General features: G+C 41.6%; 1 protein-coding gene across 5 annotated transcripts in view; it reads left to right on the top strand.

Moving 5' to 3' along the window:
- The first annotated feature begins 6,097 nt into the window (after positions 1-6,097).
- The window catches only part of NLRP14 (NLR family pyrin domain containing 14), a 44,712-nt gene continuing 36,311 nt past the window's right edge, over positions 6,098-14,498 (top strand). For 3 of the 5 annotated variants that reach the window (XM_077866647.1, XM_077866648.1, XM_077866646.1), the window contains exon 1: positions 6,103-6,378. Coding sequence is in view for 1 of the 5 variants with exons in the window: in XM_077866649.1 (XP_077722775.1) it covers positions 6,372-6,378 (7 nt within the window). In the remaining 4 variants the exon portion in view is untranslated. Of the gene's footprint in view, positions 6,379-14,498 lie in introns of all 5 variants that reach the window. The other 2 variants (XR_013362117.1, XM_077866649.1) reach the window with 2 other exon arrangements.

Genomic DNA, 14,498 nt, shown 5'->3' with positions numbered 1-14,498 from the left:
GCCCCCCGCCTTGGTGGGCAGGAGACCTGCCTCTCCGCGCTCGACCCCGATGCTAACGAAATAGGACTATTCTAGGTGCTTTTATTTTTTATTTTTATTTATTTGGATTTTTTATATTTTTTTAATTGGAGTTCAATTTGCCAACATATAGCATAACACCCAGTGCTCATCCCGCCAAGTGCCCCCCTCAGTGCCCATCACCCGGTCACCCCAACCCCCAGCCCACTTCCCCTTCCACTACCTCCTGGTGCTTTTAGAGCCCCTGGGAAGGGGGCAGGGCTGGGGATTCAGAGCAATAAGGGCTGCTCGGAGAATTCTGGGATCCTCAGAACCCCCGAGTGGGGACCCTCCGACCCCCCCCGTAGGAATCTGGGGAAACCCTTGCTGTCACGTCTTTGGGGACGAAGGATGCTTGCGCCCGCTGTCCCGCGCCTCCGGCGGAATAGACGCCCCGCTGGCTCCGGCCCCAGCATTGTCCCTAAACTCCAGGTTGGAGCCGCGCAGCCACGAAGAGGACCTTGCACATTCCAGGTCCCCAGGCCCCGGCTTGGCTCCTGCGGACGCTGTGGCGGCCGCGCTTTCCTCGTCCCTCGTCCCTTGCCAAGTCCCGGGCTTCTCTGGAGACTCCAGGCAGAGAGGAGAAAGACAAGGTGGGACCGAGGCGGCGCCGCGGAAAAAGCCTCAGAAAGAGATCGCGCCACCTGCTCTTCTATTATCTCGTTCAGTGTTCCCTTAGGAAAATGTTTTCATTTCTTTAAAGCACTTTTCCGCAAACTTAGGCTGGATCAGTAAGATTCAACTGTTTGGTAAGGAACGCTTTGTAGGGTGGTCTTTAGAAGCAGTGGACTCCGTCGGATCCTGTTCTGACTATACCACCCACTCGTGATGGGATCTTGGCTGAATAACACCCTTTTTGTGCCATCTTTAACATAGGCATAATAATAGTAACTATTTTACAGGCTTGTTGTGAGAATTAACTGAGTTGGTGTCCTCGAAATGCTTAAACCGGTCCCTGGCACATAGAAAGTTATATATGTTAATATGTTTACAGTTCAAGGATTAGCAGAAGCAGGTGGTCAGGGCCTACTCCTCTGGCCTCCACTAGGAAATGAACACCTGGATTTCTGTGACTCCCAAGATCACATTTTGCAAACCACTGTGTGGATCCCTCCCTGACTTACACATTCAGGGGCCATAGGGCAGTGTTTAAAGGCTTGGATTTTGCTGTCTAACAGAACTGACTTTAAAACCTGCTGTGGGGGATCCCTGGGTGGCTCAGCGGTTTGGCGCCTGCCTTCGGCCCAGGGTGTGATCCTGGAGTCCCGCGATCATGTCCCGCATCGGGCTCCCGGTATGGAGCTTGCTTCTCCCTCTGCCTCTCTCTCTGTGTGTCTCATGAATAAATAAATAAAATCTTAAAAAAAAAAAGATACATTATAAAAAAAATTTTTAAAAAACCTGCTGTGTTACCCATTAGGTGATATATTGGGCAAGATATTCAATCTTTAACCCCCAGTTTTCTAATCTGTAAGATGAAGATTTTAATATGGTTAAATAGTTCTAGCTTAAATTAGAAAGGGCAAAGGGAAAGAGAATCTCTAAGACTGCTCAGGGAACGAAACTGATGGGGGCTCTGCATGCGGCTTGATCTCAGACCTTGAGATCACAACCCTGATACCATGACCTGAGCCAAACCAAGAGACAGCCCACTGCACCACCCAGAAGCCCCTATAGTTTCTTTTTTATTAATTAACTTATTATGTATTTATTTATTCATGAGAGACACAGGCAGAGAGTGAAGCAGGTTCCATGCAGGGAGCCCGATGTGGGACTCGATCCCAGGAGTCCAAGATCACAACCTGGGCCGAAGGCAGACACTCAAACCGCTGAGCCAGCCAAGCATCCCTATAGTCTCATTTTTTCTTTAAGGTTTTATTTGTTTATTCGTGAGAGACACAGAGGGAGAGAGAGGGAGAGAGAGAGAGAGAGAGAGAGGCAGAGAGGCAGAGACACAGGCAGAAGGAGAAGCAGGCTCCACGCAGGAAGCCTGATGTGGGACTCGATCCTGGGACTCCAGGATCATGCCCTGGGCCAAAGGCAGGCGCCAAACCCCTGAGCCACCGAGGGATCCCTAGTCTCATTTTTTAAATGTGCTTTGAGACTAAACTATTGTGTATCAGAGGATCTCAGATGTGTGATCGGTCTCCTGCATTGTGAGCTTTTCTGAACTTATTTTGAAAGGGAAGTGGAATCCAGAGTTTTGTTTCAAACAACTGTTTTTTTTTTTCTAATTAAGAACACTAATCCTTAAGACCTTTCATCTTAGACACATGTCTTCTCCATGCTAAGGTTGGCAATACTTTGAAAAAGCAGGGCTTTTTCTTATAAAAGAAAGTGAATGGATCTCCCATTTCATAAGGTCATTCACAGAAAAGAGCAGTAGCTCTCTACTAAAGTTAGATGTGGATCATGCGGGAGATGTGTAATGAGCTCTTCTATTTCCTATTCTGATGTCTGCTTCTCCTACACCAGAGAACTGGAACTTATGGAAAGGAACCTTGAGCTCAGAGCACTGGTTTAGAAACCTGATATTGGATCTCTCTCCATCTCCTTCTTTATGGGGTAGATAAGAATGTAGCAAACAATGTCAGAGCCCACGTGTGAGGACTTGAAAGTGGTTTCTTGAAAAGAGCCTAGACCTTAGGAGATCTGTATACATTTACTGAGGTTCTCTGACTCCCAAGAGACCACGAAGAAGCTGAACACGTAGGCTGCTGGTCCCCTGTGCTGAGTCTGAGAGATTATAAGGAAACTAGAAAGCCAGAGGGTTTTTTTATCTAGGGGTCATAGTAGGAAAATGGCAGGCTTCATGCTTCTACCCAACAGCCAGCTGCAGTAAAGTTCCTGGCCTCTTTTGTTTTCCCCTATCTATGGGACTGCTACTTAAAATAGTCCATTAACCAGACTTGAACCTCAGTGAAATGAAAAAAACAAAACAAATTTACAATATACACATACATATGTGTGTATGTATGCATGTATGTATGCATTTATTTATGCTTTAAAAAAAAAGACTTTATTTATTCATGAGGGACACAGAGAGAGGCAGGATACCCTCAGGGAGCCTAATGCAGGACTCATCCCAAGATCAGGACCTGAGCCAAAGGCAGAAGCTCAACCACTAAGCCACCCAGGTTATATATATATATATACCTTTAAAAATAAAATTTTAATTTAAATAAAATTTTAAAAGTATATATATACTTTAAAATTTGATATTAATAAAAATTTAAAAGTATGTATATACTTTTAAAAATAAATAAAAATAAAATTCTTAATTTAGAAATCTCTAAAATTTAAATTTAAAAATGCTAAATCTGTGTCTATCTACCTATATCTTCCTAATTCATCAATTTAGCTAATGAATTGGGATAGTCACTTTTGAGAGCCAAAAGTAGCCTAGGTAACTTTTAAGAAATACCCCAAAAGCATAGAAGAAAAAAAGAGATAGAAATCATAAAAAAAAAAAAGATAACAGGCTTAAAGGATAGATCTATGATACCTACTACGCAGACAGAAAAGTTCCAGGAGGGAAAAAAGGACTGGATAGAGGTGAAAAAAGTAAATGAATAACAAAATAATGAAAAATTCTTCTGGGCTGAAAAAAAATTTTTTAATGCCTGAATCTACGGATCTAAGGAAGTCACTACATTTCAATCTGGATTAATGAGTAAAGACTCACACTAGGCATATACAGATATCATTTCTACATGCTAAGAAAAAAGAAAACTCAAGCTTTCAGGCAGAAAGGGCAAGTTATCTAAAAAGAAAAATAACATTAGACTTCTCATTTGTAATGTTGAAAGCTAGTAAACAGAGGCTATTGACTGGGAAAATAAAGAGGCTGCATCCATCAGCCAAAATAGGTCACCTGTCCTGGTGAAATAAATATTTGTAGATTTGTAAGAATTCAGAGTCCATATCATTCTTCTATCTGAAGAAACAGTTCAAGAAAGGAACAAATAACAAATAAACCAAAGATGGAGGTAAGTTAGAAAAATTATGGGAAAGCAAACAGAAAATAGTGGTATAAAATAAATAATGAACTCAAAGTAACATATAAAGAATGCAATAAATTTTCAGTCCATGTGCTAAAGGTGAATGGACTGAATTTTCTTATATAAAGGCAGAGACAGACTGGGTCAAGCAACAAAATCCAGGCATATGCTGTTTACAAGAAACACCTGTGAGGTTGGTCAAAAAGCTGCCAGGCAAACATTAAAAGCAGAAATTGCAGAAAATTGGAAGTTCAGAATCAGAGATGGATTTTATACATTGAAAAGGGGCACAATTTATGAGGAAGTATAATAGTATTAAGCCTACTAAATAAATAGGGCAAAAATTTACAAATTTAAGAACTTGATAAATACAGTTTCTATGGGAAAATTCAATACATTTGTGTCAGAATTACACCTAGAACACAAAAAATAAGGTCCTACAGAAATTGAGTACCATAAAAATCCTGATTTAAGAGTTATGTAGAAGGACACCTGAGTGGCTCAGTGGTTGGGCGTCTGCTTTCGGCTCAGGGTGTGATCCTAAGGTACTGGTACCGGGATCCCCATGGAGTCCCCCATCGGGCTCCTTGCATGGGGGCTGCTTCTCCCTCTGCCTATGTCTCTGTCTCTGTCTCTCCCTCTCTCTGTCTCTCATGAGTAAATAAATAAAATATTTTTTTAAAAACAAGAAAAGTTATATAGAAACTTTTATCTCTAGAATAGAGAACATAATTTTGTGTCCATAGAAAATTAACAAAAATGAATTACAAGGTTTGCTATCCTCGTCCATGTATATTGAATGTGCTCTTAATTGCCTTTATTATCTCCCCACCTTATTTAGTTTTATGAAGAATGATGTCTCTCCTTTCAGCTGCGGGGGCATGAAGTGATATCTTAAAGTTTTTTTCCAAGATGTTTTCTTGCTAGTAGTTGTTAGATAAGAAGACTTGCATTTTTCATTATTGAGCATCTCAAGACAAAGAAGGCCTGAAAGATTAAATTTTAGCAAGATAGAGAAACAACAAAACCCAATTTTCTTTAGCGATAATGCAATAAAGGGCAAGGAATGCTCTTCCTCACAAAGGTGGCTTTCCATGGCAGGGCCAAACCAAGAGGGAAACAAAACCAACCAAACAAGAAAAAAGATCGCACTAAAATATAATATGTAGGTATGTATGTAAAATTAAATATGCCAGGTATATGTAAATTAAATGAAAAGGGGGGGAGTCTAATTCACTTTATTAAGGCACAGCTTGAGGGGATCCTTGGGTGGCTCAGTGGTTTAGCGCCTGCCTTTGGCCCAGGATTGATCCTGGTAGTCCTGGGATCGAGTCCCACATCAGGCTCCTGCATGGAGCCTGCTTCTCCCTCTGCCTGTGTCTCTGCCTCTCTCTCCCTTTGTGTCTCTCATGAATAAATAAATAAAATTAAAAAAAAGCACAGTTTGGGATGCTCAGCTTCTAAAACCCTTACTCGAAGGGTTGCCTCAATTTATTTTTCATGGAATGAATATGTTCTTTTTTTTTTTTTTAATGGTTTTACAAACATGTTAGAAATGGCTTTGGAACCCAAACTTATGACATTCATAGTTTCCCTTAAGATGTATGTACTTGTGAACTTCGGCTGTTTTATTCCCGGCTAGAAAGGGCCCAGCCGACTGCCAGGCGCGAGGCAGGTGCTCAGAAGTCACACGGCTTACCGGATGGATGAGGAAAGAGATGAAGCTTACTGGGAGTCCGCCTGTCCGGGAAAGGTCCTCGGCAGCTGGGGCCCAGCGCCCAGCCCCGCTCGTCCGCACCTGTTCTGCGTTCTCGGGAAAGCAGGTGTGCGGCGCGCGGGGCGGGAGCGCGGGGCGGGAGCGCGGGGCGGGGAGCGCGGGGCGGGGAGCGCGGGGCGGGGAGCGCGGGGCGGGGAGCGCGGGGCGGGGAGCGCGGGGCGAGCCCGAGGACCGCGCGAGGAGCGGGAGCGCGGGCGCGGCGTCCCCGGGACCAGCCGCCAATAGGAGGAGCTGCGCCCTGGGCCGGCGGGGGGGCGGGGGGGGCGCCAAGCTCCGCGCGCCGCGGGGATGGAGCTGGGGCATAAAAGGCCGAAGAGCGCGTTCCCGCGTCGCGTCTGGGAGCGGGCCCTGGGGGGTCGTTCCCTTCCCTCTTCGCTCCTTCCCCGGCGCGCGGCTTTGGGCGCTGGGATTTAAGCTTGGCCCCCGACGCCCTCTGGCCCGCGGGGTAGAGGACCCTCCCCCTCCCTGGGCGTGTTTTGCTCGCTCTAAACTAGAAGGTTAGGACCCTTGAGGGTCTTCCCAGCGCCCCCATTCTTATGGAAGGTAAGGAGGGGAAGGGAGACCCCGCCGGAGGTCCAAGGCGAGGAGCTGTCAGGCGTGGGCGGCCCAGGGGGGAGGTGGTTTTCCCGGGGCGAGGCCGCGCGCTTGGATAGGGACCCGTGGGGACCCGCGATAGCCTTGAACTGGCGCCCAGTACCTGCTGCTTAATTCTCCTGAGGGCAGGTGGTATGATGATCCTCACTTTCGCCAAACTTCGTAAATTCAGGCGCTCCTCTCTCCTCCCGGCCGGGGAGCAGGTGTTTAGCCTTAAATCTGAGAGTATTTCCTCCCCCTGGGCTCTGCCTTTGTTCCTCCGCTCTGCCTCCTCTCAGCCCCTCTTCCTACTGAAGAGGATACTAACAGCCAAAAACTTTACAGACCCGTGCTCCGCGCTACAAGTTTTTCTCCGAACTAGCAAAGGTCTAGAAAGAACAGCGCATGCTTGCTGTGTCAGTCTCTTGTACCCATTGTAGTGAGGCTTTAAATAACTCCCACCCTTCTCCCCCAGCAGTGACCTAAAACCTAAAATTGCCCTCTCCTACAATGGTTACCAGTGAGCTCCCACCTACTAAGTTCAAGTACAGTCGACAGGCATTCATTTCTTGGTCTCTTCGGGATTTGACAAACTGATCTTGCATTCCTTTTTACCTTTTGGATTTTCCGCTTTTTAAAGGAATGTATTCTGATTAAGATTGTCACATATTTTCAAAAACCCAAAACACAACCACGGTTAATATTTTGGCTTTTTTTTTTCTGCAGAGGTTTTAATTATCCTCATATTACCATATGCTTTTAACCCTCCACCTGTTGCTTGTCGCTGCATGAAGAGGTTATTTTAATGACCAGAAAGATCAAGCGTGGGACGTATTTCTAAATTTTTAAAGTAGGCTCCACTTCCATCGTGGAGCAAAACCCGGGGCTTGAACGTTCAACCCTGAGATTAAGACCTGAGCTTAAATTAAGAGATGGTCCTTAACCAGCTAAGCCACCCAGGTAACCCTAGTACATGCTATATTTTAATGCATTTATTTCATTATTCATAATGAATTTTAATTTGGCAGTTATTTTTTAAAAGACCTTTAGGTAGAAAACCTTATTTCTATATTTGGGATTCTTTCCATTGGATAATTTCCCAGGGGGAGGTTGCTGATTGAAAAGTCAAGCAGGTTTTTAAAGCTCTTCATAGGTGGGCACAAAGCTTTCCAAGAATGTAGCTATTAACATTTTCCTACAATATCTGCTCCATTCCATTCTCATTGTCCTATTGTATTTTTTAAGGCTAAATATTTTTGCCATTTTGATCAATGTGAAGTGATATCATCTTGTTTGTATATTATCTCTTTCAGTTTGAACTAACCTTTCAGAAAATAGTAATAGGTTTACCCTTCTCCCTGTATGAATAGGCTATTAACAATACTTTGCTTTTAGTGTGTTTCTTTTTTTTTTTTTTTTTTTTTTTTTTTTTAAATTTTTATTTATTTACGATAGTCACACAGAGAGAGAGAGAGAGTCAGAGACACAGGCAGAGGGAGAAGCAGGCTCCATGCACCGGGAGCCCGACATGGGATTCGATCCCGGGTCTCCAGGATCGCGCCCTGAGCCAAAGGCAGGCGCTAAATCGCTGCGCCACCCAGGGATCCCTTTTAGTGTGTTTCTAATCTATAATGTGAACCTTTTTAAAACCATATTTTAGTGTGAACTATAATTCATATAGAAAACAGCATTAAACCTAAATGTGCAGCTAGTGGTTACCAAGTGATCCTCCATGTAAACCAATACAAAATCAAGGAAAAGAACATTACCAGCACCCACGCACCCCCAGGGGCATCTCCCCGAATATAAACCCCTCCCTCCCTGCCAGGGTGGTGTTAAATCAACTTTTATAAGTAGTAATCTCCTTACCCCTAGCCCATTTAAAAAGTATGGTTTTATCACCTATACATGCATCCATAAACAGTATAGTTAAGCTTTCTTTTTTTTCAGTTTCAATGTTTTTATAAAGTTTATTTTTTAAAGTAATCTCTACACTCAACGTTGGGCTCAAACTCCTGAGATTAAGAGTTACAAGCCCTTCCAACTGAGCCAAACTGGTGCCCTAATTTTGATCATTTTATAAATGGAATTATATGGTACATAATCTTTTTGGGTCTGGTTTCTTTCACTATGTGAGATTCATCCTAGCAGGTAGCTGCATATCCTATATTTTCATTGCTGTATGAGATTTCTTGTATGAATTTTCCAGTATTTCTGGTTCTATAGGTGGGCTCTTGGGTCTTTTCCAGTACTTGGGAATGACAGATAATGCTGCTATGGCTAGTCTTCTACATCTCTTAGCGTTTCTGCACACACTTCTCTTGAGTGTATTCTAAGGACTGTACTTGTTAGTCTATAGAGGATGCATGTCTCCAATTTAAAAAAATTATTATAAAATAGCTTTAGATTTACAGAAAGAGGGGATCCCTGGGTGGCTCAGTGGTTTGGTGCCTGCCTTTGGCCCAGGATGTGATCCTGGAGTCCCAGGACTGAGTGCCACATCAAGCTCCCTGCATGGAGCCTTGCTTTTCCCTCTGCCTGTGTCTCTGCCTGCCTCTCTCTCTCTCTCTCTCTCTCTCTCTCTCTCTGGTGTCTCTCATGAATAAATAAATAAAATCTTAAAAAATATTTACAGAAAGAGTTTTTATATACTCCTTAGCCAATTTCCCCTATTTTTACGTTTTGTGTTACTATAGTATATTTGAAACCACTAAGGCAATTGAGACCACAACTAAGTCACACTTACATTTCACCAGCATTTCCTAGTGTTTTTTTTTTTTTTCTAGGATCTTTTCCAGCATACCTATTACATTTTGTCAGTTTGATCTGTGACAGTTTTAGTCCTCCTACCCCCACCTGCCTTTTCTTTTTAAAGATTTTATTTAAATTCAAGTTAACATAAAGTTTTGTTTTTATTATTAGTTTCAGAGGCTGAAAGTAGTGATTCATCAGTTGTATTAACACCCAGTGCTCATTACATCAAGTACCTTCCTAAATCCCCATTGCCCAGTTACCCTATCCCCTCACCCACCTCCCCTTCAGCAACCCTCAGTTTGTTTTCTATAGTTAAGTCTCTTACAGTTTGCTGCCTTATTTTTCCTTTCCTCCCTACGTTCATCTGTTTTGCTTCTTAAATTCCACATGAATGAAATCATATAGTATTTGTCTTTTTTTGACTTATTTTGCTTAGCATAATACCCTCTAGTTCTAGCCACGCCCTTGCAAATGGCAAAGGTTCATTCTTTTTAATGGCTGAGTTATATTCCATTGTGTATATATACCACATGTTCTTTATTTCTTCATCGATGGACATCTGGGCTCTGCATATTTTGGCTAATGTGGACATTGCTTCTATAAATATTTGGGGTGCGCATACCCCTTTGAATCACTATTTTTGTATTCTTTGGATAAATACTGAGTAGTTAAATTTCTGGGTCATAGGATAGTTCTATCTTTAACTTTTTGAGGAACCTCTTTATGTTAGTGAGTGGCTGTACTAGTTTGCATTCCCACCAACAGTATAAGAGGGTTCGCTTTTCTCTACATCCTCACCATCTATTGTTTCCTGAATTGTTAATTTTAGCCATTCTGACAGGTATATGGTATTTCGAGTGGTTTTTATTTGTATTTCCCTGATGAATGATGTTGAACTTTTTTTCATGTTTCAGCCATTTTTAAAAATTTATTTTTAGATAAATGCTAACGAGAGCAGGGGGAAGGGCAGAGAGGGAGAGAGAATCTGAAGCAGGCTTTGTGCTGAGGGCAGAACCCAATGCAGGGCTCAGTCTCAGGACCTGAGATTATGACATGAGCCAAAATCGAGTCGAAGGCTTAACTAAAGGAGGAACTCAGGCACCCCTCTGTTAGCCTTTTGTATGTCTTTGGAGAACTGTCTACTCCTGTCTTCTGCCCATTTCTTGTTTGGGTTTTTTGGGTGTTGAGTTCCTTACAGATTTTGGATACTAGCCCTTTATCTGATATGTCATTTGCAAATATCTTCTCCCATTCTATGGGATGTATTTTAATTTTGTCCACTGTTTCCTTTGCTGTGAAAAAGCTTTTATCTTGATAAAGTCCAATAGTTCTTTTTTGCTTTTGTCTCCCTTGCCTCTGGAAACCTATCTAGCCAGAATTTGCTATGGCTGAAGTCCTATAGGTTGCTGCCTATGTTCTCTTCTAGGATTTTGATGGTTCCCTGTCTCACATTTAGATCTTTCATCCATTTGAGTTTATCTTTGTGTATGGTATAAGAATAATCCAGTTTCATTCTTCTGTGTGTGGCTGTCCAATTTTCCCAGCACCATTTGTTAAAGAGATTGTCTTTTCTCCATTGGATATTCTTTCCTACTTTGTTGAAGATTAGTTAACCATATACCTGAGGGTCCATTTCTGGGCTCTCTATTCTGTTCCATTGGTCCATGTGGCTGTTTTTTTGTGCCAGTACCATACTGTCTTGATCACAGCTTTGTAATACAGCTTGAAGTCTGGAATTGTGATGACTCCAGCTTTGGTTTCCTTTTTCAACATTCCTTTGACTATTTGGGGTCTTTTCTGGTTCCATAAAAGTCTCAGGATTATTTGTTCCAGCTCTGTAAAAAAAAAATGCTGGTGGTATTTTGATAGGGATTGCATTCAATGTGTAGATTACTTTGAGTAATATAGCTATTTTAACATTTCTTCTTCCAATCCATGAGCATGGAATGCTTTTCCATTTCTTTGTGTCTTCCTCAATTTCATAATTGCTCTGTAGTTTTTAGAATACTCTTTTACCTGTTTGGTTAGGTTTATACCTATGTATCTTAGGAGTTTGGTGCAATTGTAAATAGTATGGATTTCTTGATTTCTCTTTCTGCTTTTTTTTTTCTTTTTAAATATGACCCTGACAATTTTGAGAAGTACTGATCAGGTATTTTGTAGCAGATCATTTTGAGTTTGTCTGAGGTTTTCCTCATGTGTAGACTGGGATTTGAGGGAGGAATAGGACGGTGGTGATGTACCATTCTCCTCACATCATTCCAATGTCAGTGACCTATGGCTGATACTAACCTTGATCACCAGGCTGAGACCACTGTTTATCAGGTTTCCTCACTTAGCAAATCACTAAGCACAGTCCACACTCCTGTGTAGGAGTGGGATGGGGTTAAGATATATTTCCCGGAGGAGGGAATTATCTATATAACATATTTGGAATTTTTCTGTAAGAGTGATTTGTCTCTTTCCATTTATTCATTCAGTCATTTATCTCTATCTGTATGTACTCATGGTTATTTGCTTTCTGCTTTGGGTTATAATAAAGTAGATAAATAAATAATAAAATGTTATTTTGGCCAGTGGAAGCTCTTTCCAGTTGGCTCCTGTGTCTTTTTGACCTACCCCATCCTTTTTTCCTTTCTGACCTTATAAGTTCTAGGGTCATCTTGTATATTTCTAACCCCGGCCCTAGAATCTGCAATTTCTCCAAGAAGCCCTGATTCCTCTTATTGAAGGACAGTATTTGAACCTGTCTGATCTGAATCTGAGTGCATATAATTTTAGAAATTAGTAAAAACCACTCTAGAACTGTTGACATTTATATTCCAGTTGTATTTGCTAAATTTCCTATAAAAATTTTTGCTATTTTTTTGATTTGCCATTTGTGTTTGAAATCTTATAGACAAGAGGTTTTAATTTCAACATAGTTAACCATATTTTCTAATATACATCCTGATTCTTTATTTCCCTTATTATGCCCAAGCTGGTAAGTCTCTCCTCTCCTGAGGTGTAATAAATATTCTTTATTTTTCCCTCCTCTGGTTTGAGTATTGATGACTTACTGATTTACTCGGAGATTTATTCTATAAGGATACTAATCATTTTTCCTGAATGGTTTACCAGTTGTCCTTAAATAATCTGCACCGATATGCTTCCTTTTCAATTACATTATTTATTATACATGAAATCTTATCAGATTGTCTTTTCCTGAGTTATCTACTCTGCTGCTTTGATTATGGTAGCATCATAGAGAAGGACTGATCAAGTTACATATTCAGCAGTAGGGGGGGTAAGGCTTTGGAAGTGGTTTCAACCTCTGGGACAGTTTACTGCCCTGGGACATCTGGCAATGTCTGAAAACCCTTTGCCATGACTGCAGGAGACTGAAAGTTCTAATGGCATCGAGTGGGTAGAGGCCAGCAATGCTGCTAAACATCATATAGTGCACCCGAGTGTCCTCAATTATCCAGTCAACAATGTTAGCAATAGTGAGGTTGAGAAACTGCTATAGGAGATTGCATTAGAGCAACCAAGAAAGAAAATCAGGTGAGAGTACTATGAAAAAGGTGGGAATATCATGTTTTCTAGATGAAATGTCCCTTTCCCCAGACCTTCCCATCTCTACCCTTTATAGAAAAGAATCCTGTGCTCTAAAATTCTACTAGAGCTCAGAAGATTGCCATTATATATTTAGAGGCCCTCCTCTTCCCAAAGACCAGTGTTCAGTGCAGTATCACAGAACATGGCCACAAAGATTACATTTAACCCCGAATTCCCCATGCCTAGAATAAGTGAAACTAAAAGGTAGTGGTACCTAGTAGAAAACAAATGAGCTTTGTATTTTGATTGGCTACTTGTCAACTCTGTAACCTGGGCAAGTTTCAGGACTATTTTTAAGACTAAGAATTTTCATAAAGAACCTATACACTGTAGATCTTCAACAAATGTGGCATTATTAACATGTACTGAATATTTTGAACAAATGTGGTTTAATTAAGGGCAAACATCTACGTCAATAAATTTGCAAATTCAATCCTCCAAGACCATGGATTCCTTTAGTTCAGAACATACTGGAATTTATGAATGTCTTCATAGAAGAGTAGCAACACCAGACAGAGCATCTTTCCCTCTTCCCCAAAATATGGTATATGGTACTTTCTGTTAGAATTTGTAGACATCATATAGTAGCAGAAACCCAGTAGGATCCAGAACTATATAGATCTTGGCTCCCAGAGACCCCCCAAAAAGCAAAAGGAAAATGAAAAGTGTGGGATTATGAAAGCAAAAGGGAAAGAGAATATCAAGAAGTAAGGCATTGTTAAAACAGCAGTTATTATGTGTATGGCACCCTGTGAGTTAGGTGCATGTATTAACTTCTAATCTTTGCAGAGGTAGGGACTGTTAGAAACTTGAATTCAAAGATCAATACCTATTAGGTTTTTGCAACAGGGTGGTGATTGCTCTAAGTTATCTCAGTGCATTTCTGATTGCAAAAGTGAGCTTGCAGTGGATGGTGGAGGAATAATAGGTTAAGTATAGAAGACTCTGAATAAGTTTGAGCATGAAGATGAGGGGGATGCAGAGTAAAGGGAACATAGATTTGGGCATGTTTAAATGTTAATGAAAAGGACTGAGGGGAAAAGCCTTTTTGTTCTGGATAAATTTCAGTCTTCCTTTGAAGTTTCCTCAAATTTACTCCTTTTTGCTGCTTTTTAATAAGTTACTATGGAACCTTATTTCCCCCATCCTTCTTTTTGAGGCCCATTAGCAAGATCAGTGGCATAAGCATTTTGGAGGCTGGAACGCTCTAGGTGGAGTTCTATCCTTACCACTTACTAGTTGTCTCTCTAGCCAGTTGCTCTAGAGGAGATAAGGCACTTGGAGACAGTTTAAGTGATCAACTCGAGGTACCTGTGCTGAATAAGAAACTGAATAAGGCTCTTACATGACTGACAAATAAGAGGAAAACAGGCCTCAAGAGAAGAGGATTTGATTGTATTTGAAGAACTGTCACAGTGGGAGGGAGAGCAAGAAATTGCTGCTATCTGGAAGGTATTCCGAGAGAATGGGTTATAGGAGCTTGCAGGTAAGTGTGAGTAGTCATTACTGATGAAGTCTGGAGTGAGAGCATCAGAATGAAATGTTGGAGTGGAATAGTCACGGGAGCTCAGGTCCGTGATGTAAGAGAATGCTGTTTGGGGTGAGCTGTAACTTGGAACACATCCAGAACATTTGCAGTGTTGGGACTCGGTGTGAAAGGAGCTCATGAGCTGGGAACACAGATCGTCACTGGCTATGTAGGGCTTGTGACAAGAAATGAGAAGACAAAAAGAGCTGGA

Source organism: Canis aureus, chromosome 23 (genome assembly GCF_053574225.1).
Source record: "Canis aureus isolate CA01 chromosome 23, VMU_Caureus_v.1.0, whole genome shotgun sequence".
NCBI classification, from domain to species: domain Eukaryota; kingdom Metazoa; phylum Chordata; class Mammalia; order Carnivora; family Canidae; genus Canis; species Canis aureus.
The sequence above is the reverse complement of the archived record's forward strand: the minus strand, read 5'-3'. Positions and strand labels throughout refer to the sequence as shown.